Here is a 27,456-nt window from a genome sequence, read left to right on the forward strand (position 1 = left end):
GAAGGACAAGTTGCTCCTCAAGGTACTGAGGAGAAGGATCATGAACACCAAGGCCAGAGCATGGCTCTCAACGGACAGGTGGTTCTGCCAATTTGCAGGTATTGAGAAAAATGACCCTCTGAAAGGGATGCTAGACAGGAAAAGTATCCCCTAAACTTGGAGTTGTGAGTCTGGGGTCACAGAAGGGCTGATGGGAACTTAAAGCACCTTGAAGAGTCAAGTGGATAAGCAGGAACTGACTGCTCCTCATCTCCCTAGGTCACTTAGATAATCAGGCATTGAAAAGGATTGTGTTTTGGCAAACTGGTTTGGCTACTTTTTTGACAAAAATCTGTAATGTGGAATGAGAAACATAGGACAAACAAATTATCCTTGACTTTTCTCCTTTACTCATTTAAGAGACCTCATAAACTCACCACACTTTGTCCCCTCCACTCCTGGCTCAGTACCCTTGGCGTGGCAGGCTCCCCAGAGCAAGGCTGTGCAACCCCTTTCAACAGGAAGACAAGATTCCATGGTGAACCACATGTCCCCAGCATTTATATGTAATGACTTGACTGCTGCTGAGAGACCTTGTGTCCGTAGCACTTGACTTTTAAGCTGCTTTGGTAGAGAAAGCAAATACTTGGAGGTGGGAGTGATCCCCCCTCCACTCTCCATATGCCTTACCTTCTGCCGCCCGTTTGAAGAAGACTTTGCAGCTACCACAAGTGAGGGCTCCATAGTGGCACCCAGATGCCTCATCTCCACAGATCAGGCAAGTCTTCTGAGGTGGAAAGTAATAGTCAATGGGCAACACATGTTCACGGCCAGTCTCCAACCTGCAGCATAAACCAGAAAGAGAACAAGGGAAAGGGTCAGCAAATCAGGATAGGACCAGCTGTGAGTACAGCCCACAGCCCTGGGAGAACACCCATGGCCAAACCCAGACTTTTGGTGGTGGGACAAGACAAGCATGATCAGAAAGGAGGCAAGCAACAACTCAGCCAAACCTCACTCTGACCATGCAGAAGGCCATGCGGGGTTGCCTCTCCTCACGTTGCCCCCAGGTACAATGTGTGACAATGTGTGACAAAACACAGGCATGGTGACAGCACAGGAAGAGCAGACAACTGGGACTGGCTGCTGCAGTGCTCCTGTAATTCTGGCTTCAGTAGTGAGGTTGTACATCAAAAAAGGACTCTGCACATTGACTAAGCTCCATGATCCTACTCCATTCAAGTCATTATTGTAACTTCACTAGAAATGAATTTATCCCTTTGATTTTTAATTTATACAAAGTATTTTGTCCTAAGCTATCAAACTTCTTTAAGCTATTTTTTTATTCTTGTTTTTTTGTTTGTTTGTTTTTTGGGGGGTTTGTGTGTGGCTTTTTTGTTGGTTTTTGTTTGTTTGTTTGTCTTGCTTCTTCTCTATCCATTTTCTCTTTCAATACCAGCAGCAGCTGGACTGAACCTTCTTCATCCAGGATGCCTTGCTCATCCCCATGAATATTAAAATCAGCAAGAAGCCTCTGGTGAAAACACAAAGCATTTGCAGTGAATTTGCCCCAGCAGACTCCTGCCTATGTCTATCCCATGGCTAAAGGCACTGCCTCCATGTCACCCAGTCACACAGGGCACATGGGGACACTGACACCAAGGTCCCAGCCCTGGGATGGCCCCACAGGCTGAGCACAGTGCTGTCAACCACCGAAGGGTGAGAACAAACCTCAGAGTGGAAAATAAGAGTTGCACAGTCTGCCACGTAATAATTATTATTAAATGCTGGAAGCAGACCAGTGTGGATCATGGAGTGTTCCACTTGCCAGCTCAGGACTCTGAACAACCCATCTCGGGTTTCACAGACAGGTGCCAAGCACAAGGAGAGGACAGCAGCGGTGCCAAGGGGCAGAGCTCCTCACCTTCACCCCTGCTCCTCACTCATCCCCACCCCTCTGACCACTCCTGGCCAGCTGAGCCCACAGCTCACATGGCGCTGCAAATGTGGGACAAGGTCATAAAACAGGAGAACCACAGAATTATTTTCAGATCATCAAGCCCTATCATAAACCTAACAATACCAAGTCCCACTAAACCATGTCCCTCAGCACCACATCTACGCGTCTGGTAAATCTGTCCAGGGATGGTGATTCCACCACTGCACTGATGCCTGTTCCAGGGCCTGACAACCCTTTCAAGGAAGAAATTTCTCCCAATATCCAACCTAAACCTCCTAGAGGCAGGCACAACTTGAGGCGGGTCCCATGAGCCAGGGATGTGGGAGAAGACTTGGCCAACCACTGCACCAAGTTGCTCCAAGAGCCAGCCCTGCTCTCCAACCACATATCCTTAATGCTTCCCTCCATCCTCCCTCCACCCAAACCCTCTCCTCCTGGATGGTGCCCTTCCTGCCATCTCCCCTGACACACACTGCCCACCCTTGATCAGACCTATGGAGAAGCCACAGTTTGGGAGGCACAGCAGGAGAGGTGCTCCTCAAAATGACAAGTCAACACCTATCCAGGCAGTATGGGGAGCAACAGCATTTAAAGTTATTTGCTAAAACTGGCTTTTTGTCAAATCACCACAGAGGGCAATTAGCTCCTAACAGTCAGTGGCTCAGCACTACTTTTTGGTCAAAATTAGATCTGCCTTGATACCTTGCTCAGAAATTTTAATTCTGGTAATAAGAGCAGCTCCTTCAGTCCAGACTATCCCTTCCTTTTTGTTCCGCTTCCCAAGAGACACAAACTAAACTGACAAGACAGAGGTTTTAAATGGCAAAAAGTGTTTTCTGAAGAACAGATGAGGAACCACTATTTGACTGGTTTAAAGCACACCATAGGCTGGAAGATGCCCCTGGTGCAGACAGGACTGGAGGGACTGTTGCTGTTGCTCTGTGAACAGCCAGCTGGGATGTTTCCCTTCAATCAAAGTGTTGGTGGAGCACTGGTGTGGTCTGTCTTCTGCACAAGCCAGGGCTCTTTTCTCAGCCCCTCACACCTCAAGAGCAAAGCATGAGAGGAGACAGTTCTTGGTGAGATGAAAACCCAGGCTCATCCCTCTCCTCTGACCTTGCTGCCATTGTGCCCTTCAAGAACACTGCTATCTTCTGTTTAGAGAAGATGTGAGAGCTATGCAGATCCTCTCTAAATTGTAGGTTAATAAGTAGAGCAGCAATTTTATCCTCTGCTTTTAAGGTAAGAGCCATTTTGAGTGATTTCTCATCTTCTGAAGCAGCAGCAATAGGAATCAGCGACTGATCCGCAGGAGCTGCTCCACTGCCCTCCCCCAACGGAGGGGATGGACTCTGCTGGTCCCAGCTGATAGCACCAACTCCACAGAGCTATGGGAACACTGAGGAGCAACAAAAACCAGCCCCAGGAGTGCTGCAGAGGGCTCCAGAATAGGTGCCCACAGTTTGCACAATATATGGCAAGTGCCACTCTGGCTGAGGCAGCAGGGAGATAGCCGGTGGGAGCAGACACAACTAGGAGCAGGGACGGCAGGCAGACATTCCAGCAGAGATTCTGGCTTGAAGGCCAAGGTCAGAGCTGCTCCCAGAGGAGCACGGTGGCTCTCAGGGGGGAGAAAAAAACAACCTTTGTATCTCTCTGTGGCTACAGGAAGAATTTTCCTGTTGTGTCAGGAGGGTTCTTTAAGGGAATGGAGAGTCTATTGAGCTCCTGCCACACGCAAATATCTCTGCAGAGGAGGAACGACGGTTTTGCAACGCAAGTGTGTGTTTGTCAGTTCATGTCACCAAACAGCTGAGATTTCGCAACACACCCAGAAAACCAAGGGCAGGGGAAAGTCAATCACTTCTCATACCCTAAAAGAAAGCTTCTATCTCAGTAACAGCCAGCACACACCTCCAAAAAGGAGGCAAGGCACAGCTGCTGCCCCCTTGAACTGCTTCAACTCCTAAGACAGACTAGGAAAAAGTACAGTAGCTGCTTTACCTGCATGGCCTCTGCACTCTGCACCTGCCTACTCAAGTAAGGTTAATTCATTAAGCCACGTCAGTAGAATACGATGCATATTCCTTGCACTCCCTCTGTTTTCCATCAGTCTAACATAACTGAACGCACACAATTTCCACCTCCTTCACTCTTAAATTGGACTATGTTTCCCATGTTAAAACTACTCAAGCAGCTGCAGCAGAGGAACCCACCAGAGGGAAGGGCATGGCTGGAGGCTGCGCTCTGCACACTGTGCCCCAAGGGCCAGCACAGCCGCCTCGTGCCATCAGCTCCCTGCCTGCCCTCCTCGGAGTCCATGCGTGCCTTGGGACCTACGCTGAGATTTAGCTGACTTGTCCAGAAGTGTGTCTGCTAAAGCACAATGTGCTGGGTTTGCAAACACTGGGACTCAGCCAGACCAGCCTTCAGAGAATCCCCAACTGGGATTTGCACCCCAGCTCATCCCAGCCTGACCAGCCACTGGCTGGGAATCCCCAGAGCAGAGCACTTTTGGTCCCACACCTTGCTGCCCTCTGGGGAAAGCAGCTGGTGGTTTGGCACTTTTACAGGCTGTCTGGCCATAACACTCAAGAAGATGCTGAGCCATGAGCTGAACAAGAAACTTGAATGTCACAGAATCCTGTCCAGTCATTTCAAGTGCTGTCATTGTTGACATTATCAGTAGTAACTGTTGCCTTTCAAATGGCATCACCTGCACATGATGATTTCAAACACAGTATTAAAAATAACGGGCTTCCCATCAATGGAGTTGCACGGGTCATGCCTGGCCAAAGGTCTGTAACTCACACTGAGGTACAGGACCCATGTTTGGCTTGGAGTACAACTGCTCATTTCAGACACAAGTCACGTCTCCTCTTGCACAGTCCCATTTCACTGCCAGCAGCTCCACCAGGGCTGAACCCAACCTCAACCCACAGTCATCGAGCTGCACTTGTTCAGATAACAAGGCCTGCACGGCAACTTGAAAGCAACCCATCTGCTAAAAGGCTTTGAGCACTTTAATCTGTAAACATGCAGGCTTGTACACTGCAATTATTTCCTTTTTTCTAAATAGCCTTGAATATGTTTCTAAACTGACCATGCCTTGTTTCTATGTGTGACGGCTGGGGGCGGAGAGGCCAGATAGCATCTCTGAGCGAGGAGGGGATGGTGCCATGGGGAACAGGGAACTTCATTTTGCTGGACTGAAATATAAACAAGCAGCTGACTGTGGGTTTTCCAAACATCCCTGGAGCTGCACCAGCACTGGCTGTCCTGTGGGGCAGCCTTTGCCCCGACATCCAGGGGACAGTCCCCAAGAGCCACTCCACTGCACACCTACTGATGGGAAGGACTGCAGCCACCATGCCATCACCCAAACCCCTGGGGAGTTTCCTGATTCTCATGACCATTTGGCACCATCCTTGGCTCTCACCTTCCAGTCACCCTAAGAAGGAAGCAGAGAACGAGGTTACAGAGGTGAAGCAGGCATGTGTGTGCCATGTGACATGCAAAGCCTCTGTGGGCAGCTAGGTAGGCAGCTCCCTGCATCCAGGACTGAGACCAAAACCTCTGCCTCAAAACCTGATCTCCAGCCAGTGAGCTCAGGGAGCAGCTTAAATCAATCAGCTCAGAGGGGATGAAACACTTGATTTCCTCAGACAGAGAAGGTATCTGCAAAAAGAGATGGCATAAAAGTATTGCAAGGTTACTGAAGATAGGAACTCACCTATTATTCAGCACAGAGGGGACAAAAAGCAAAGCAGGAGTAACACAAGCAGGCTTCAGCCCTGAGGAGCACCCCGAGGCCATCAGTGCTGTGCACCACGTGGTCCTGGTGACTGCAGAGTCACCTGAAGCCTCCAAGGACCAGACCTTGGCCTCCTTGGTGCATACTTAATTCCCAAGGAAACCGTCTGTCCTGATTAGTATTTTTTAAGATAGTGTAACCCACACCATAATCTTCCACCTTCAAATCACCTGCCTCTCCTGACAAAAAGAAAATGTTCCTATGAAGAAAATCACAGATAATGAGATACTCTTGATCCCCATATTTCATGCTCCAAGAGACATGGCTGCCATGCCAGGTAGGGAGCACTGGTCCCTAGAAAGCATCTTGGCTACCCCCACACTTGGCAGGCTCCCACAGGCTGGTAGTACCACAGCCTGCTTTTACAGGAAGACATTCAGCTTCCTTCTTGGAGAACTAAGCACAGTCATACTTAAATACTTCAGAAGAGACAACGTGAACTCCTTGGCAGCTTTGCTCACCACAGCCAGATCTGAAGTGCCAGTCTCCAGAAGTAACAAAATGCCTCCCTGCTGAGACCCCTGCCCTGGCCAGAACACCCCTCAGCAGCCCCTGTCTCCCTTGAGCTGGGCAGGGGGACGGGGCTGCTGGAGCCACCCCAGCGGCTGGAGGGCTCTGCCCACAGGAACCCCCTCCTCTCCCAGGGCTGGAGGGATCAGCGTGGGGCAGGAGACCAAAGCTGCTCTCTCCACAGCTGAAGATTAATGTTCCTTTTGCTTCCACAGCACAAGGATCTTTGTGCCAGCACTGCACTTATAAATGAGACAGGTGTCCCTATTCCTGCTCCCAAAGCCCGTGCAGAACGGTACCTGCTGTGAGACTTCTTCGTTCACTGGCAGGACCCAGGGATGAGGAGAGGCCCGTGGCCAGCACCAACAGACCTGTGTCCAGTGATGGAGCACAGGCAAAGCACCTCAGGTAAACCAGCCTCAGCCCCCGAGGTAACTCCACATACCACTTGGCCAATCAGCCTAGCAGCACCACGCCTCCAACTGACAACAGCAGCTGCTGGAGGGGGGATGATCCAGCACCGCGGGGCTTGGCAGGCCCGAGGCACCGACGGCAGCTCCCCCTGCACACACCCTGGTCAGCCCTGCGGGGGGCCAGCAGAGCCCCCCTCCACCCCACAGACACCTCCTGCACCAGCCTCAGCTTCCCCACACCACGGGGAACCCCCGGGCCAGGTCCCTCAGGCGCTGAAGTCAGAGCAGACACCATCACCTCCAGCATCTCAACCCCTCTGTGTTCATTTTAAACTGGGCCATGCTGAAGCCTCTGCAGAGGATGTGACAGTCATTTTCATTAGCAAGAGACTTCTGCTTAGCAAATACAGTTGTTGTTTTTTTCTTTTCTGTAAGCAATCGTACAGTTTGCCATGACTTTTGATTTTCCATTCAGAAAGGATACTGAGCTTCCAGAGTGTGTCCAAAGAAGGACAACAAAGCTGATGAGGAGGTTGGAGCAGATGTCTTACCAGGAGCTGCTGAGGGAGCTGGGGCTGTTCAGCCTAGAGAAAAGGAGACTGAGGGGAGACCTTATCACTCCCTGAGAGAAGGTTGGAAAGAGGTGGGGATAGGTCTGCTCAATGAAGTTAAGAGTGACAGGACAAGAGGTGATGGCTTCAAGTTGCCCCAGGGGAGGTTTAGACTGGATGTTAGGGAGAATTTCTTCCCCAAAATGGTTGTCAGGCATTGGAACAGGCTACCCAGGGCAGTGGTGGAGCCACCATCCCTGGAGGGATTTAAGAGTCATATAGACATAGTACTGAAGGATATGGTTTAGTTAAGGACTTGTCAGTGTTAGGTTGATGGTTGGACTTGAGGATCTTGAAGGTCTTTTCCAACCAAGGTGATTCTGTAATTTAGAAGATGGTGTATGACATCTTTCTTATTTATTAGGTGCTGGGTTCATATTTTATGTGATACGTGTCGAGTTGCATTCAAATGGATCCATAAATTCTATGGAAATGTGAACATTTTAAATTGCTCTCCTGCTTATCAAAGCAGGCAGTATTTCAAATCAATTGACTACTAAACCCAAGCAAGGCTTATTGCAAACTCTGCTGACTGGCCCTTTTCTAAGGTATCTCCAAGATTCAATAGTCATTGGATACCATTTTCTCATGCCTCATTCTCTGCAAGGGTTGGAAGAAAACCTCCCCCATTTTTTGTTTTTTTTTCAGCTCCAAATCATTTTCCATTTTTAATGACTTGCCCTTGAACTGAACTGGCTGCATAAATGGGATTTTCTCTGCTTTCCAGAGCTGGTTTACCAACACAGTGAACTGGTGCTGAGGCACTGCCTCCTGCTGGGAGCCCGACCTCCTCTAAGACACCAGCAGAACCTGTGAACCACCCACCACGATATTTTACTGACCACTCTGGCAAACACAACCTTCCATGTTCTTCCATGATGAGAAACTGGGAATATGGCTCCACACCTTGCCCCACTTATGACATGTGCTTAGCAGCCTTCCTCTGACTTAGGACAAACTTTCCCATCAGCTCTGCAGCCAGAGACAGCACCTGCCTTTGCTCTGCAGGGCTCCTCTGCAGGAACTCATGGAAACCTGTCTGATAATCCTGGTTATTCCACCAAAGAACAAGTCAGTGCAAACAGGGGCTGCAGACCAGAGCCCCCCCTGCCCCACTCAGACCTCAGACCCCCCAGTACTGCTGCCATAATAGGAAGGCTCCCAGCTGCCTTGCTGAGGGATGTCAGGACTCACTTCCAGACACAGGTATTTTAAACACAGAATATTTTTCCCCACTTCACTTGGCAGTGGAATTATTGCCAAGGAAACGGTGCCACAAATTCTGCATTTTTATTTCCCTACTGGATGAAGCATGAGCTGAAAAGGGACAGATGGCAGACAGTGGAGGATTCCAGCATGGAAAAATGAGAAGACCACAAATACCACTGGTATCAGAGGCAGCCAACCGGAGGGGACACACATGAGCCAGACCTGCTAGGTCTGGTGGGTCTCCAGGATGGCCCTGGTGGGAACTGCAGCCGGTGCCGTAACTTTCTGACAGAACCATTTTATTTTTAGGCATGTTTATGCCAAGACTAAACCATTCCAGAGATACAGCTGCAGGGGCATAAAAATGCCTTTACTTATTATGTCTGGAAGTGGGTATAAGCTATATCTGCAAAAGTTCTCTTCAGCTCTGCTGGCAAACCACTTGTTTTCTAGACACTTCACAACTTATGCAACAATATCATCTCCCCATGCCCTCAAAGCAGAGCATGCTTTGAGTCATCTCATGAAGAGTAAACAAACAAATTTTAAGGAAGGTTTCATGTATCTATGGTCTTCTTGGCACTCTCAGCCCTGATCTCAGCAGCAGAGGCAGTGCAGAGGCAAATTCCTCAGCATTCCACACCAACCAGCTAACATCCAGCCAGGTCCTCCTGCTCCAGGGCCGTGCCCTCCCTGGCAGCTGCTCGACAGCCACGCGTGCCCATGGCTCACAGCTGCACACAGCTGCATCAGGCTGTGGGGGCAAGCAGCAAGATATGCTGGTACAAACCCTGGTGGCATGCTCTGGCCAGCCCAGGGCATCCCAGCTCAGTCCCAGGAAACATTGCCTTGATGCTGGTACATTATTTTAGTGATGCACAGACAGCCAGAGCTGTCATTTTAGGGGCTGGAAGCACTTCTTGGGAAACACAGAGGGCAGAACCCTGAGGCAGCAGCAACTGGCTGATCCCAGGTGACCAGCGTGTGTGGGAGGTCCCCCCGTGACCACAGACAGACACCAAAGTCTGCCAACGTGCCAGCCCCACTGGACAGCACTGAACAGAGAGAGACAAGGTGCTTCTGCAGCCGCCCTTAGGCCCAGCTCCCTGTCTGCCTCTGCAGAGCAGGCAAGGAATGAAAGCATCCAGGAACCGTTTTCTTTTAAGCCCGCCTACAAACCAAAACACAGATGCCACATCTAATTTTAGGCCTCCTAGCCTTGAGAGTGTTCTCTCAATTCTCTTTTAAGCAAGCAGCAAGGTAGTCATCTCAGGACAAAGCTGCCAAAGCTGCTGAACACCTGCCTTGACCCCAACTCCTGGAAAGCCAGAGAGTGTGTGGGGGGATGAGCCCCATCATCTCCTCCAGCCCTGCCCTGTGCCCATGTGGGGGAAGCAAACAGATCCTCACTGATCCCAGGGGATCCCCACAGGACACGTGGAGCCCCCTCTATCAGCTGGAACAGGCACCCAGAGAGACAAGCCTACCACCCTGCTAACCTCAGGCTGCCATCCCATCCCTGCCGGGGCCTGGACTCAGCCATAATCCCAGTGTTCACACATTAACTTGACAAATCCAGGAGTGAGCCGAACAGAGGGAGAAGAGCTGCCCCAAAGACCCTGCTCAGCTGCCACCTCAGCCCAGCAGGCAGGAGGATGCTCCATCCCCACCAGCACTGCCCTGCTCTGCTCCTCCTTCAAACCACCCTCGCAACAGCCCAGAACCAAGGTCCTGGCACTTGGCACAGGCTGAGCTGCAAACAAGGAAGAGAAGAAAAAATCCCCGTGCTGTTGTTTTTTTTTCTAACCATTTAAAGATGTTCCTGGGGACTCAGGAGCACATCAGGAAGTAACAAATTTCTTTGCAAATGGAAGATTGTATCATCAGGAAAGACTTTCCTCTCCAGCTCCAGGGGACACATAAAAACAAAGCAAGTAAATACAAAGCAGAAAGCTAAATCCATGTGAAAGGGCTGAGCAAAATCAGGATGACCTCACATGTCCTGAAGCATAAGAGCACACACGGGGACAAAGCCTGGAGCCAGCTGAGGAGGGGACATGGTCCCCTGGGTCCCACAGCTCCAGGCTTCAGACGAGCTGGACATGTGCCATCTAGATCCACCCCATAGAACAAAGCCGGCACTTCAGGACAGCAGAAGAGATGGAGGTAACCTGGAGGGTTAGTTCTCAACCTCATGTTCAAGCAGTAACAAGTGATGCTGGTTTCATGCCAACCCCTCTGATGTCCCTGCACAGAGGCTGGCAGAGCCCCATCCCACCGGGGGGGACCAGTGACCAGCACTGCTTCCATGGACAGGAGGGCACAAAGTGCCCATCTCTCCATGTCTCCTCAGCATCTGCAGAGGCACAGCTGCAGGCTGAGGGCCAGGGGGTTATTTGGAGAAGAAGAGAATACACATGTGAGCAGAAGGAGACATCTTCACACACACACACACGACCCAAGAAAAAATGCAGATATCTGAATAATATTTGCACACAGTATTTAGTTTTCCACTCAGTGCACCTAATTGCCCCCCAGATGAAAGCAATTCACCTGGTATGCACACAAATCACTTTTCTCTCTTTTAGAAGAGGAATGAGAAGCTGCTGAGATAGCCCATCCAAAGCCTCCCCCAAGCACGTCAGGAGATGTGTGGATGCTGCTGCTGCTGCCCGCTCCAGATAGGCAGGGAGGGGGAGGAGGCAAGAGCCTTCACTAGGAAAGTACTGATAAAAAAATCTTGTGCCTGGACTCTGTTCTCAGCACACAGGCCAAGGTCAAAGCATTTTTTTTCCCTGCATTTCTAACCAGCAAAGAAGCTAATGCAGCTAAAATATGTAACAGCAGACAAACTGCTGAAGGGTGGTGAGAAAACACCAGAAAAAGAAGTAAAGTATCATCTTGGGAAACAGAAGCAGAAGCCCTCTGAGGCCTTCCTTGGCCAGTGAGAACATGGGGGAGAGGTTTTCCCACCTCCTCCCAGGAACTGAACTCCCAGAGACTCCATAGAACACATTCTAGGAAATCTGCAGGCACCCCTCCAGCATTTCTGGGGATTGTTCCTGGTGGCAGCAATTCCAGGACCACCCAGTGGGCAGTGGTCTGCCAGCACGGATGGGGTTGCTGCTGTAACACAGGATTTACCCCAGGGGCTCTTTGCAAAGCTGCTGCCTGCAGCCAGCCCCACAGTTTCTGGTGCCCACAGGAGCACATGGGTACGTAGGGAGAGGGCACCCACCAGCCTGCACCCACCTGTCCTCAGACGAGTCACCAGCATGTCAGACCACCAGACCCTGGCAAGAGCTTAACCCTGAGCTTCACAAGCAGCACTGGCACCCCGGATCAGGTGGCCAGCACCCAGGGACATGCATCCCCCCCAGCACGGCTGTCAGACACCTGCCACAGCCATTAAAGGAGTTAATCACAGTATCACGGATCATTCTGGTTGGAAAAGACCTTCAAGATCATCAAGTTCAACCACTACCCTAACTCTGCCGCATCCACCACTAAACCCTGTTCCCTGGCACCACATCTGTCTTTTTAGATTATCTCCAGGGATGGTGGCTCAACCGCCTCCTTGGACAGCCTGGATCACCAAGTCCCACTTCCAACCCAGAACAGGACAACCCCAAGGGAGTTACAGATCAATCATCACCAGCGTGGCCAGGCATGGGGCACGAGCAGCAGCAGGGGCACTGCACGGTGTGCTGAGGCCACTCTCAGCACTTGGCTCAGCACGGTGGGCTCTGCCAACCCAGGGCACAGCACAGGTGTCCTGAGCAGCCCAGCTTTCCATGGCACAGATCCAGAGCCCACCATGGGCACACACCATGAAACCCTCCCAGGATGATGCCTGCAGCCCACCCTCAGCAGAGGATGCCCTGCACAAACAGTGTCCATGTCCCAGTACTGGTGGTTCTGCACTGACTTCCCAAGCCTTATTTCAGACACATCCTTTGCTCTCAGAGCTGCTGTGGAAGCAGCAGCCACCTTGCCTGCCATCTCCAGAAGCTCCACGTGGCCCATGGCAACACACAGCCCCTCAGCAGTGCAGCAGAGGCACCCAGCAAAAACACAGCTTTATCCACTGCTCTCCACTGGGGATTGTTCCTTATTTATTACAGCATGCTCCATTCTACTTCTTTATTGCACAGAAAAGTCACCAGGAGACCTGCAAAGCTCCTGGGTGTAATTCACCCCGGGTGGATGAATACTCAAGATGCCCAGAGCCGGGTGGCATCCAATTCCCGTTCCAGTGGGACTGCAGCCCACTGCCCAGGGAAAGGGCAGCAGCTATAAATACCTGTAGAGCTGGGCTATATTTTAAAATTATTTCTACTACAGCAAAATCCCTTAATCTGTGATCTTAGTCCCAACAATTTATTCTTACCCCTTCTGAGGACACATCAACACTTGACTTTGTTCTCAGCATTTCAAAAGGCCTCCCCAGAGCGGGACCTGGGCAGTTTCGAATCACAGAGGAGCATGGCTGACCTTACTCCTCTGTCTTCTGCTCAGATGGCATTACATCTATGAAATGCAGAGGCAGGAGAGCCCATCCTACCCCTCCCACCTGACCAGTCCCTGGGGAGTGTCCTACCCAGGTCCCCCAAGGTGAGACAGTGCACTCCTATAACCCCCCCTCCTGCAAACACTGTCTTAGCACCCAGGAGCTGGCTGGGCTCAGGCATCCTTGAGGACAGCACTCAGGTCTGCTAAGGAAAATGGGACTACTGACAGGACACAAAGTCCAGCACACAAAGTACACTTCTGCAGAATTCTCTCCCAAAATTGAGCCCAAACCCCCCTGGGAACCTAGTTCCGAGAGCTGCCAGTGCCCACAGCCACTCCAGTGGGAGCTGCCAAAAGCCACCAGTTTGTGACAAACCTCATCTCCCTCCATCTACAGAAGATGAATAATACTTCCTTTGCTTGGTTGCCTGGAGGCTAAATGCACTGCTGCTCCTAAGTGCTTCAGAAGAAACGTGGCATAAAAGCACCAAGTACTGTTACTTGTAGTATTTTTATTGCTGTTACAGAATACCTTGAACTACGCTTAAAAATACTCATGGGAAGAGTCAGGGCTGTAATTATTCTTTTAAAAGCAGAATAAACTCCAAACACATGTTGCAACAACCACCAGCACCACCGGTTGCCGGCAGCTCAGCCAGTGATCACAGCATGGTGGCACCTGAGGGACCCCGGGCCCTGGGGCTCTCCTGGCAGCTCCTCCTTTGCTTTGCCCCAGGTGCAGAGCTGGCAGAAGGGTGAAGCTGAAGTTGGACCTGGCTGCGTGGCAGAGCCAGCACAGGCAGGTCAGCAGAGAAGACAGTCAGTGTGAAAGGGAATAGAGATGCAGAACCTCCGTCAAGAGTCTTTGCCATGACAACTGGACCAGTTCCTCTTTATTTTAATGAGCTTACTCATACCACTATCGTCATTAAAATATATAGCCAGTCCTGGTCCTCACAGTGTGCAGTGGCTGTCGATACTAGAGACACCAGCCTGTGTGAGTAAAAATCCCTAAGTGACCCAACTGCTTTCTTCCCCTGTGGGAAAGCGAGCGGAGCATTCAGCCTCCAGCGCTAGCCTGGGGCTGTTGGAGGTTACTCAACTCAAAGGCCAGGAACACTCAACCACACAGATGTGGCCACCACACCATCTGTCTGCATGTGGGCACAAACCTCTGCCTCCCCGTGAGGGAGATACTCCTTGCCTTTCACTGCTAAGGAGGAATCGCTCCTGGAGGCCCCAGGAGCAGCGGAGCAGCTGGCTCAGGCCAGGCTGTGCCCTCAGGGGCTTTTCAGGCTCCTCAGTCTCCTGAAGCCTGTGACAGGCTGACTGATCTAAACAAACTCTGCAGAGTAATTGACTCTGAATCTTGACACAACAGATTACCATGTCCATCCACCCCACAGAGAGCTGGGAAAGCCTCCAGGGACACTGTGGCACTGACAGAGCACTTCACTCCAACCAAAGGATGAAGGGATAAAACAGTCACTGATCATCTTCCGTTCCCCTTGGGCCCCCCTGTACAGCATCCCCCAAACCTAAAGCAGCCCAGAGGTCCCCAGGGACCCACGCACCAGCTGAAGGCTGCTGTCCCAAAGCTGCCCAGCTGTCCCACCAGCAGAGCACACACCCCCAGCCCCACCACCACACACCACAGCTGAGCTGATGAGCTCCATCTCACCACCTGTTCCCACCAGCACTGCCAGCCCTGTTGTTGCAACCAGCATCTCAAAATCCTGGGAGCGACTGAACGAGGAAAAATTACCACCATCTCTATGGTCTTTTCCCTTGCCTTGCACCACCCCAAGCCTCAAACCTACAGATGTTCTCACCTGGTCAGGAGCCCAGCTCAGCCAGTATTCCCAGCATCAGCTTTGTGTCAGTTTCTGGTGCAGATGTCCCTTTTGCAGAAAATATTCTTCAAGCAAGCAGAAACACTGCAGGAAACCTTAAGAAAAGCTGAGGAACAAACAGGCACCACTGCCTGGAGTTCCCACCTCTCCCACCTCGCTGTCTCAGAGAGGTGGTGCCCCCCCAAACAGTGCTGATATCAAAGGGGGAAAGATGCTGCATCTGCTACATGTGCTGTGGCAGAGGCTGGAACTCTACAGCTGCCAGTGCAGAATTTAAAAAACCAAGAAATGTCACTTGAGATTGCAAAAAATACTGAAGTAAACTGAAGAGGAGGAAAAGACCATATCTCATAAACCCTCCAAGCAGCCAGGTCCATCTGATGCTTCTTGCTTAGCACTGTCTTCTGGCTTTTGATGCTGTGCTGGATTTCTTCCACTTGCAAATATGTTCAAGGCTGCTAACACCAAAAATGCTACAGAGGAATGGGGGGAATAAAGCAAAACAGCTGATACATCTCAAGGCATGTAGATCATCTCGCAATGTCCCAAACACTGAAATGATCCTTAAAAGCTCAGGTATCTGAGGAGGTGTCAGGATTATTGGGAATTATGTCAGGATTTCTGCAAGCTGGACCACACCAGCTGAGCTGCACCAGGCTGCCCAGGAGCACCAGCTCCCTCAGCCCACCCTGGCTGGGGTGGGCACAATGATCTCAGGGGCACGATGCTGCCAGGCCTCAGGCCTTGAATGGCTGTACAAGGGGGATCTTTATTTTTTCCATATATCTCCAACATTTAACTCTTGGAGTCCTACAACCACTGCACAGGTCTTTGGAATCTGCCACAGCAGCTCAGAGAAACAAACGGGTTTTACTAGAAGTAGTAGAAAGTCTCCCACAGAATAGTTTTATTTCAGTAAATGCTCACTTGATAAAATGTCCCACTGGATGATAAAATACCACTTTTTTTCTTTCATATTTAACTTTGTAATTTTAGCCTACAATCACAAGTGGGAAGTACCCATTTCAAACCAAACAGCCCAGTGCACAGCCATGAGTGAGCGTGCCAAGTCCAGACTGAAAGCCAATGAGAATAACAATTGCTAATACAGAAATGGCAAATTAGAACAGCCTTTTCATAATAAGCAATTTATAAAACATGAATGAAGCTCAGTGCTAAGATAAAAATGTAATTAACATGAATGAAAAATGCAAAGAACTGAACTACTGCTCTCTGCTACAGTTTATTTTTAAATCTCTGAAATGAAGCTGCTTTCATCTTACCAAAACAAAATGATCCCAGATGACTACAAAAATTTCCAATGTTTTAGGAAATTTTGGAATGTCTTCCTGCAGGATATGGCAACATTACCAGTTTTCCTCCCAGTTAGGATCAGGCTTGTGAAAGCCATCCCTTCCCACCACGCACAGACTCCAACTTCTGACCAGATCGCTTTTCCACTGCGTGTTTTCCTTGAACTGCCCAGCCAAATTTGCTCTTGAAGCACTGCATGTTTATCTCCTGCTCGCCTAGGAGCACACAACTCAAAGGTGCCCGCCTGGCATGGACACAGAGTAAGCTGTTATCTCCTGCCCAGATCCAAGTGCGGCCTTGGAGGGTCCTGGGCACAGGGGCGAGGGCGGTTGGTCTGAGGGGGCTGGCGATGGCATCTGGCATCCACAGCCTGGCTACAGTGTTTCTGCTGCAATCCTGGCCGGGACTGTCCTACACGTTCCTCAGCCTGAAGCAAGGGGCTGAAAGCAGAGATTTCCAGGAATCACTTGCTCCATGCTGCAGGAGCAGCCGTGGGCTGACTGAAAAAGGATCATCTCATTTAACAGTTTAAATGAAAACTAACTCATGGGAAAGACTAAATCGATCATGACCCTCAAAATGAAAGCAAGTCAACCAACTAAACGTGGAACAAAACAGATTAACTTTAGCTTGCAGGTCACAATCCTTCAACCAGAAGCTCTTCAGGAGCAAGGAAAAGAACAGCACCCACTGTGACCAGCAGGCCAGCCACGGGGGACACCAGCAGCGCCCACCCTGCCACTCCTGCAGCTGTCAGGGCATCGCTGCACCTGCTCTCGACCTGCACAAACAAGGCCTGAGCAGAACTTGGACATCCCCACAACCCCAGTTACCCTACCCCAGAGTATCACTTGTTTCACAACCTTAAACTCAAGCCAGGACAGATGAGTGTTTGTCACCACCTGGTATCATGCCAATTCACACTAAATGAGACCACAAGTACGTCTGACAAAGCTGGCCAGAGGGACAGGCTTCAGGAGCAGCACTGCTCCTTGCCCAGCTTGTCTTTAAGAGAAATATTTAAATCATATCGCCATTCACCTGAGCAGAAAGGTCATCCTGACAACACAGACAGAGGGGTCATCCCCTTCCCAAGGGCTTTTGAGCCCCACCAGTGAAGAGCTGAGGGTCTGGATCCCCAGACCTCTACTGGGGAAGGGGATGGGCCAACAGCTGGGTACAGGAGCATGGGCAGCCCTGGGAACAGCCTCCTACCTTCTTTCACCTGTTAGTGTAATAACCCACTCTTGATCTTTTTATCAGTATCTTATCTTCTCCTTCAGCAGGCAGAAATTATGACAGGCTTTATCTATAAGTGGTATCACAATTACAGACATGACCACAAAAAGATTATACAGCCTTTCAGCCAGGTGATGAATAAACACAGGGCACTCACCCAAGCTGGTTGCAACCCAACCAGGGAAAGGAATCTGTAGGCATGTGTGACCAGCAAACACAGTGATACCAAACAGGTAAGAGTGGTAACAGTAAATGCCACTTAACAAACATTTGGAACTACAGGGACAACTAGATTTTTCTGAGCCAATTACCCCTTAAATTCATTTATCACCTTAGTTTTACATTGCTTCAGTAACAGCTCTGATTCCATTTTAGCTTAATCCAAGTAGCCTGCATCCCTCACCCACCACTGTGGTTTGATCAGACAAGTCAGTTTGATGGCATGGCTTTGGATTTATTCTATCAGTGCTGCACTCACGCTTAAAACAGGCTATTTAGCCACCTCAGAGACTGCTGGTAATAATCATGTAGTGACTAGAGCACAAAGATAAACAGCTGTAACTCCACAGAGTAACAAAAGCTTGGATTAATTTGTTAGTTAAACATAAGCATTCCTGGCACAATCAGGTACACCGTAACAAAAGCTTTAAATGAAACCAAATAGTGCTAAAGCCTACTGTGCCTCCTCAGCAATGTTTCAGTGCCTCCAAACCTAGAGAAATCTCCCCCTCTGACAAAGTAAAGGAGAAGGCAGCAGTCACGGATCTGCACTGGTCCCACCCTGCATCCCGTGCCCAGACACCATCGGCCATGCCAGGGAACAGAGAAGAGGGCTCCAGTCCAGGAGCATCTCCCTCAGTCCCCTCAGACCTATTAACACCTGAGTAGCTGTACAAGCTGTGCACACTGTATTCCAGGGCAAGGTGGGTGCCTGTCCCTGACTTTCCATGGATGACCCCTCAAGCAATCCAGCCTCCCTCTCTCACAGCTTTAGAGGTAACCCCAACCTTCTATTTGGAACCCCAAACCCAAATCAAGAGTAGTTTGGGAAAGAAGAAAGGGAAAGAAGGGAAAATATAAACAGCTCCACCAAACTATTAATAAACTCTTCATGCTTTAGTGCCATATATGAAGAGGAGTGTGTGCCTCTAACTTCAGAACTACCAATCTATACCTGACCCAGATAGCACCAGGGCAGAGCTGGGGTTTGAAGAGAGGTTCACCTTGGAAGGAAGAGACATGGTCTCTCTAGCACAAAGAAGGACCCTTCAGAAAGGGAAAGAAATAGGAGCAACACACTTAAAAATACTCCTTATTCTTAAAAGAAGACTGGGCTGCATCTGCAGCCACCACTGCTAGAACTGCAGCAGCACAGGGATCCGAAGCATAAATCTCCTTTGGCTGGTAAAGCTGCAGGGGACCTTCCACCACTCACAAAGAAAACGTTGAGTACATTTTCCAAGGCTAAGGGGGTAAAGCTTTCTGTGCAACACCACACAGGGCAGGAACTTAAACCTAAGCAAGGAGGAAGCTAGGAGGGGAGCCCAGGTCCAAAGCAGACCATTCTTCGGTGAGGAAACTTCACTATAAAGAGTTCTTGCTCCATTGACCCTCTTTGCATAGGAATGCTGCTGGAAGCTGGGACAGAATCCTGCTGCCATCAGCTCCAGCTGCAGCAGAGGCTGCTCACAGCCCTGGCACTGCTCCATGCCCAGGAGAAAATGAAATGCCACAGCAGTCAACAGGCAGCACACTGTGGAGTTCACAGATATTTTGCTAAGATGAAATATAAACCTGGCAGCAATTAACCCACACAGCTTCAGCCAGACCACAAAGGAGTGTTCCACTTTGCTCAAAGCATTTAAAAATTGCATCCAAGCACAGGCAGAGGTTTAAATACCATCAGCCCGTCGCTCTCTCGCAGCAGCCAGGTAGTGCTGTTCAAGCAATGAAGTGCAAAAGGCAAGAAAATGGTATTTTAAAACCTCTCTGTGCTAGCTCCACCCAGACCTCTGCCAGCAGCAGCTGCTGGGCCAGAGGAAGCACAGACACGGGTGCAGCAGGCTGAACCAAGCCATAAGGAATAGGAGGATAGAGCAAATCCCACAGGAATAAGGGAGAGACATCATTTATCTTCAAGGAAAGGTTGATGCAAAATTTACCCCATGACTGCCTGCTGCCCACCACGTAAGCCCAGAGCTGTTCTCCTCAGAGACATTCCCTGCCTGTGTGGGGTCTGACTGCACTGGCTTCGCAGGCAGACCCTCCATTCCATGGCCCAGCTTGCTGCTGTCCTCAGCCTGCACCAGCCACCCACAGCACCTGGGCAGGGGAACTTCTCCAGCTTTAGTCATCCCAGCTCACTCTGCACTGACTGAAGCAGAGATTTACCCAGACTCCAGAGGAACACACACAGGGTACACACACCTCCTGCCACCGGTACAACACTCACAGCTGGACTCATTTTTACCTCTTCTTACTTTTATCCCAGGTTTGTTTTTTTTTTCTGCCAGGCTCTCAGCTTCCTCATAAAATCCCCAAGTAAATTGTTCTGTGCATGATGATTACAGAAATAAAGCTGTGAACATTCCAAAGCAGCAAAACAAGCAGAGAAGTGTAACGCATTTGCCCTGTGCTAATTTAAAGAGGAAACTTAACACCACAGAGCACCACAGGGTGAGCATGTGGATGTGAAACCCCACCCGGCAAACACCCCGGCTGTGCCCGTAGCTGCCTCCCAGCCAGCAGAAAATCCTTTTGCAGACACTTTCTCCCTCCTGTTCCCACCAGCTGAAGCGATTCCCTCACACAGTAACACACTTTGCCACGATGAAAGGTGATGATGCAGTATGCCCACTGTTTGCTTGTCTACACCTATTTTACAGAGACCATTAATCCCGTTTTTTCTTTTTATTCTAACCCACCAGGTACAATTACTTCTGACCAAACCCTTCTTCTCAAACACATACACCTTCCCTCCTCTACGTATTCCTAAATACCCTTCTATCTCTACTTTAAAACGTATCTTCCATCTGTACTTAAAACAGCTCCAAAGCACACGCAGTATTTCTCTGCCCATACACTCAGCAGCTCAGCTCCCTCCCGGTCCCTCTGGCTGGCGGCGGAGCGAGGAGCAGGGAGATCTTTAGCTGGGTCTCAGGATCGGTCTGTACAGCGTCCCGGTTCCCGCACGCTGCCAGCAGCCGCGAGCAGGGGGAGAACAGACGCGCAACGACATGAGATCAGCGCATCAGGGGACGGCGGAGACAACCGGGAGTTCACCGCCGTATTTCTGGTACAATCTTGCCTGGCAAGTCACAAGCGACAGCGCGTCGGTACAAGGGAAGGCTCCGGCAGCGGAGCGGTGAGCAAGCCGGGCGCAGGAGCAGCTGCGGAGGGTGGCGGGACCACCGGGATGCGGGATGCAGGCGGGATTCAGGAAGCCGGTGCCGGCGGGGCGCGGGGTGCCGGTGGGATACGCGGTGCGGAATGCAGGATGCCAGTGCCGACGGGGGCGGGATGCGGGGCACCGATGCCGGCAGGGAGCCGGTGGGATGCGTGATGCGGGATGCCGGTACCGGCGGGGTGTGGGATGTAGGGTATCGATCCCGGTGGGGTGCGGGATGCCGGCGTCGGCGGGACGCGTGGTACCGATGCCGGCGGGAGGCAAGTACTCACCGAACATCGCCGTAGGCGCCAGCGTATCCCTCGGGCCAGGGCCCCAGCTCGCTCTTGATGCAGGCGGCGGGGGCGGCGAAGGGCGTCCGCCCCGCCGGGTACCATCCGTCGACGGGGAGCTCGGCGGTCTCGGCGGCCGGTCCGCGCCCGCAGCCGAAGGGCCCGGCGGGCGGCTCGGGGCAGGGCCCGTAGAGCTGCCCCTCCTCGGCGAAGAAGGTGGCCCAGGGGCCCGGCTGGGCGAGCTCCGCGCCGTAGCGGCACGGGGGGCCCCATCCGCCGCCGGCCGCCGGCCCCGCCGCGCTCTCCAGCTTGACGCGGGCGGGCGGCGGGACCGGGTCGAAACCGGGGGGCAGCCGAGCCGTGGGGCCCGGGGAGCCCCGGTAGAGCCCCGGCCCGGCGGGCGGCTCCAGGGCTAGGGCGGCCTCGGCGGCGGGGAAGGCGGCGGAGGTGGGCGGCCCCGGCGGGTCCCCGGCGGGCGGGCGGGGAACGCGGGGCGGCTCGGCGGGCAGGGCGAACATGCAGTCCTCGCGGGGCAGCGGCTCGGCCGGGGCTTCCAGCGCTTCCAGCGCTAGGCCCATGGAGGCCGAGACCGCCCTGCAGAGCTGCTTGGCGCTGTCACCCAGCGGGTCCTCCCGGGGCGCCGGCTCGGCCTCGGGCGGCGGCAGCAGCGGCAGCCCCCCAGCCTCGCACAGCAACTCCCTCAGCTCCCCGGGGAAGGGCGAGCCCATGGCGGGGCCGCCCCCCGGCAGCGCCTTCCCGTTGCTACGGGGCTCCGGGCCGGCGGGGGAGCCCGGCAGCGGCCGGGGGCTCGGCGAGCAGGGCGGGCAGGCGGGCGGCTGCTGGCTGCCTCCCGGCTCCTCCCGCGGCGCCTGGAAAGCCTCGCAGACGCTCTGGAAGAAGGTCTGAAAAGCCCCTCGGAAGGTTCTGCCTCCCGGCCGCGGGTAAACGCGGCCGACCCCCAGCTGCACCTCCATGTCCTCCGAGCGCGGGGCAGCGGCGAGGGCGGAGAGCCCCGGAGAGCGCCCGCCCGGCTACCGGCCCCGCCGGCCCGCGGCTGCCATCCCCGCCGGGGCGGTGCGGGCGGGATGCTCGGTGCGTGCAACAGGCAGGAAAAGTTGGGAGCGGCAGAGCGGGCAGGTGCGGCTGCCGGGGCAGCTGCCGGCGGCCGGTGTGAGCGGCGGCGCGGGCAGGAGGCAGGCGGTGCGGGAAGGAGGCGCGGCGGAGGAGACCGCCCCGCGCCTCCGGCGCCCTTCGAAGCTCTGCAATAATTAATCCAGTGGCGCGGAGGGAAGCGGTGCCCGCCTTGCCCTCGGCTGGGCTTCCCCGAGCTGGGCGGGGGCGGCCCGGAGCTGCTCAGCCCGCCGCCTCCTGCCGCAATTTCTGGGCTCGGCGCCGCGGGCGGAGTGGGACGGGACCGCCCGGCCTGCCGGGACAGCGCCCGCCACCGCGGCCTCTGGGCGAGCGTCCGTCCCGCCCCCCTGCGCGCCCCGGCCGGGCGGAGCGGAGCGGGAGGTGCGGGCCGGGGGCGCGGCTGCCGCCCCTTCCACTCCCGCGGCCGTGCAGCCCCCCCGGCCCCCGCCCCCGGCCCGGGCAGGCTCGGCCCGGTCCCCTTCCTCTCGCCCTGCCGGGGCTCACAGGGCTGGCGGGATTCCTCAGAAAACCCGCTCCGTGCTCAGCAGCTGCCTCCAGCTGGGCCTGGCCAAGGTTGGAATTGATGATCTTCAAGGTCTTTTCCAACCTTAATGATTCTAAGATTCATACCTGCACCCCTTTCACTTGGTCCCCGGGGGAGCTGGACGGCCTCTCCTCACCGAGAGGGAGAGTTTGCTCCCATCCCCCTCTGCTCCGCGTCTTGCAATAATTCCCACTCGCCATCAGCAAGAAGCAGCAGCTCCGTGCACCCTGTCCCTACCTCCCACCACTCTGGTCACGCACGAGGTTGAAAAAGACCTACTTAGCAGACATAATTACTGTAGGACCTACCATAAACAAGGCTTGAGCTCCCCTTACTGGTCCTGTAATAACAGTCCTAGGGTAACTTCTAGTGGGCACCACTCCCCAGCAACCCTGGTGATGGAATCATCCTCTCTTGAGATGGGTCAAAATCAGCCCATTAATTTCAACTCCTCTGGAGATAAAGAGAACAATTTGTTGCAAACGGAGAAGTGGAACCAGTTGGGAAAATGAAGAATCACGTCCAGTCTTTTAAAAGCATTTTTACAAGCCATGGAAGATAAAAATAAAAGACCAAGTGGAGCCAAGCAAAATTTGGCAGTGTCCTCTCCACGGCCTGAGTGGCCAGAGAACCTAAGTTCCTGCCAGCAAAGCAGCTGCTGGGGGAAGAACAGGGCTGGGGCAAGGTGAGGACAGCAGCACTGCCTGTCCCATCAGCCAGCCCTGGCTTCTGCCAGCCGGGCAGTGCTGGGCCCAGGACCCTGCCCAGAAACCTTGCAGGCTTTCAGGGTGGTGGAACACCAAGTTGGTTTTTAATGGGAGGATCAGAGGGATGCAAGGAAACCCGTGGAGATAAGGAGGGTGTTGGTGTGGCTGAGTGGTACCCATGTCACAAACTGTCCTTTGTGTACCCAGGTTGGGAAGTGCCTTTTCGCAGGGTAGGGGTGTGAGAGAAGCAGCTCCTGCAGAGGTAAGTGTGCAACAGCTGGAAACAGTGTTTCAAACAGCTGGTGCAGAACCCCAATTGGGTTTTCTGTAAGATTCATTCCCTTAGGTCAAAGAACCTCTAATTTTTTTTCTTGGACACAGATGAATGTACAAACTCCCTTTTCCTACCAGATACATGGTAATAACAGTGGCCCAGCTTTCTGCAAAGCTGCTCTGCACTTCAGAAATGATGGCAGGAACCTAGGGGCACAAAGCCAGGATTGACAACTGAACCTTATTATAGAATCCCCTGTAAATGATGAAAAATAAACACCCAAAACAAACCCTCCATCTCAGAAAATTAGCTATTGCCTCTAATCCATGCAGATAATAGTGTCTTTGCTCATTCAGCCTCCAACTGTTGTCCAGCCTCTGCAGTAAAATCTAAGAACTCTGGAAAACATCAAGGGGAGGGATCTTGTGATTAGTGTCAAGAAATGTATTGAGAAAAGCTAAGGGTCAGAGATGTAGAGTAGCATCATTTAATAAACAAGTGGCTTTGTGCTGTAAACAGAAGGTGGATTATTCATGTGTGTGATTCTGATGAGCCACGTAAGAGCTTTGTTTGACAGCACCATTCCCACCAAGGAAGAAACACACTGAGCAGACCTGGGACCAGGTTAGACTGTCTCTGTTCAAACAGCCCTTTCTGTCAGGGCTGGGACCTATTTGGGCCTTTGGCTGTGTCTCCGGGCTCCCTGTCCCTGGGGCTGGTGCTTGTGCTGCTGCTCTCACTGTTCTCCTGACCTCTCCTTGTCTTTGCAACATCTGTGGGTGTGTGGATTCTCCCACAACCTGAAGTTTGCTGCCAGGGTTTGAGAGATGCTAATCACAGCAGACATGAATAAAGACAGACTGCAAAATGGTTGATGTTCTTCCCAGAGTACAGAGCCAACACTTCAGTTTTAACTGATTGCCTGTGTCCTTAAGATGTATTATTTTAGAAGCACTTTTCTGATTAGATCTTCACATAAATTTGAAGAAGCTGGTAATTCTTCTTTTTTTTTTTTTTTCTTTCTTTTTTTATCTCTTTATTTCCTGAAAAAGCATCTGGGAAGTGTTTTGGTTTCCTGATGTTTGCATGTTTCTTTTAAAAACTATTAGATGTTAATGGATTTTCTGGATGTGTATGTGTAGGGCTACATGTGCTATTTTTTAAAGGCTTAATGTATTTTAATATTTATACTTCATAGAATCATACAATGGTTTGGATTGGAAGGGACCTTAAAGCTCATCCAGTCCCACCCCTGCATGGGCAGGGACACCTCCCACCATTCCAGGCTGCTCCAAGCCCCATCCAACCTGCCCTTCAACACTGCCAGGGATGGGGCAGCCACAGCTTCCCTGGGCCAGTTTTAATCCCTCCCTGCCCTTGTCCAAAGTCCCTCCCCAGCTTTCCTGGAGCCCCTTCAGGCACTGGAAGGTGCTCTAAGGTCTCCCTGGAGCCTTCTCTTCTCCAGGCTGAACACCCCAACTCTCCCAGCCTGTCTCCAGAGCAGAGCTGCTCCAACCCTTGGATCATCTTCGTGGCCTCCTCTGGACTCATTCCAAGAGCTCTATGTCTTTCCTCTGTTGAAGGCTCCAGAACTGTTCTCCAGGTGGGATCTTGTACTGGGTTGATGAAAAAAACATAAACCTGTACTGCTAACACAGAGTGGTTTACTTGCAGTTACAATCTTACAAATACTACCATGTAACTTTCTTTAGCTTTTCAAATTTCTTTTACCAGTTTCATGAAAACCGAGTGAAAGCCTTCCTAAAAAATCACTTTCTATGGTTCAGAAGTCAACCATAATCTCAGCTTACATCTGAAATTCTGAGAGCTGTATTTTAACACAGTAAAACAGGCCTCGTTTATGGCAAGATCAGGAAAAATTCTGAATGTGATTTTTTTTCTGTGTGCAAGCTAAGCTGTAGTTTTAATTAACAGATTAGTGAGAACTGAGCAGCAGTATGAGCCCATGCAGGTTTCAGAAAAGTGCATTTCTTGTAAATTAACCTTTTCTTTGGGATGAGGAAGAAGAACATGTTGCAGATGTTTGCTTGGCCCTTGCACGTGGCTGTTGGTGGTTGAGGCTCAGATGTTCATCCATTGGATTGTATTTTATTGCTAACCAATAATTCTGCTGAAATAATTCTGGTTTGCTTTGCTGTCTCACAAATACTGACACCATCTGTTTGAACCTTCCAGTGGTATTTGGTTTTATTCTTTACATCTGAGTGTAAAAACTACAAAATGATGTTTTCTGCTGTGTAAAATAACATCAAGGTCAGAAATCTGGGGGACATCCAATCTAAAAGTACTGCAGTTTAACCCCGATAAATATGTTTGGAGTGATGCACAAACAAGTTGATGGTTTTCATAGAATCATAGAATGGTTTGGGTTGGAAGTGACCTTAAAGATCATCAGAATCCAACCCGCCTGCATGGGCAGGGACACCTCCCACCAGCCCAGGTTTTGATGGATCTAAGCCAAGCATGGCCTGGCTGGTGGCACTGGCCAAGCTCTGCCAGTGGCTCCCTGGGGGCTGCCAGCACAGGGCCCCCCTGCTCCATCTCCCCACAGGTGCTTGCTTTTCTAACTGGGTAGTGCACCATTTAGATGGAAAATTAGCCATGACTGAAAATAGGTATTTTTTCAGAAGCCAGTTTCATTCTAACTGAGGTACATGTGGCTTTTATTACAACATATGATAGAACCATAGAATAATAGAATGGTTTGGGGTAGAGGGGTCCTTAAAGATCATAGAATCACGGAATCAAAGAGAGTCTTGGGTTGGAAGGGACCTCTAAAGGTCATCTAGTCCAACCCCCCTACAATAAACAGGGACATCTCACACTGGAACAGATTGCTCAGAGCCCCATCAAGCTTGACCTTGAATGTCTCCAAGGATGGGGTCCCCACCACCTCTCTAGGCAACTTGTTCCAGTGATCCACCACCTTCATATTAAAGAACTTATTCCTAGTGTCCAACCTCAATCTACCCTTCTCTAGCTTGAAACCATCACCCCTTGTCCTATTGTTACATGCCCTTGTGAACAGCTCTTCCCCAGCCTTCTTATAGGCCCCTTTCAGGCACTGGAAGGTAACTATAAGGTCCAGGTTGCTTAGAGCCCCATCCAACCTGCCCTTGAGCACCTGTAGGGACGGGGCAGCCACAGCTTCCCTGGGCAACCTGTTCCAGTGTCTCACCACCCTCACAGGAAAGAATTTCCTCCTGATCTCATGAGGTTCACCTGGGCCCACTTCTCTTCTCCAGGTCCCTCTGGATGGCATCCTGTCCCTCTGGTGTATTGACCACACCACCCAGCTTGGTGTCATCAGCAAACCTGCTGAGGGTGCCCTCAGTGCCACTGCCAACATCATTAATGAAGATATTAAACAGCACTGGGCCCAATGACCCCTGAGGGACACGACTTGTCACTGGTTTCCATCTGGACTTAGAGCCCTTGACCACCACCCTCTGGATGTGACCATCCAGCCAGCTCCTTATACACTGAACAGTCCACATATCAACCCATATCTCTCCAACTTAGAGAGAAGGGTGCTGTGAGGGACCATGTCAACGAGGTCACCCCTCAGCTTCCTCTTCTCCAAGCTGAACAATCCAAGTGACCTCAGCTGCTCCTCATAAGACATCCCATCCAGACCCTTCCCCATCCTCATGGTTCTCCTGATGTCCTTTTTATATGGTGGTGCCC

The 27,456-nt window shown here is 51.6% G+C and overlaps 1 protein-coding gene across 2 annotated transcripts in view; it reads right to left on the reverse strand.

The window, feature by feature from the left end:
- Positions 1-22,477, reverse strand: part of AR (androgen receptor) — a 48,322-nt gene extending 25,845 nt beyond the window's left edge. The window contains exons 1-2 of one of the 2 annotated variants that reach the window (XM_051630290.1): positions 21,093-22,477; positions 670-821 (exon numbers count right to left, since the gene is read on the reverse strand). In XM_051630290.1, the coding sequence (XP_051486250.1) occupies positions 670-821; positions 21,093-22,066 (1,126 nt within the window). In that variant the 5' untranslated portion in view covers positions 22,067-22,477. Of the gene's footprint in view, positions 1-669; positions 822-12,886; positions 12,985-21,092 lie in introns of those variants that run through there. The other variant, XM_051630291.1, reaches the window with a different exon arrangement.
- Positions 22,478-27,456: the final 4,979 nt, after the last annotated feature.

Source organism: Apus apus, chromosome 12 (genome assembly GCF_020740795.1).
Source record: "Apus apus isolate bApuApu2 chromosome 12, bApuApu2.pri.cur, whole genome shotgun sequence".
Taxonomy (NCBI): Eukaryota; Metazoa; Chordata; class Aves; order Apodiformes; family Apodidae; genus Apus; species Apus apus.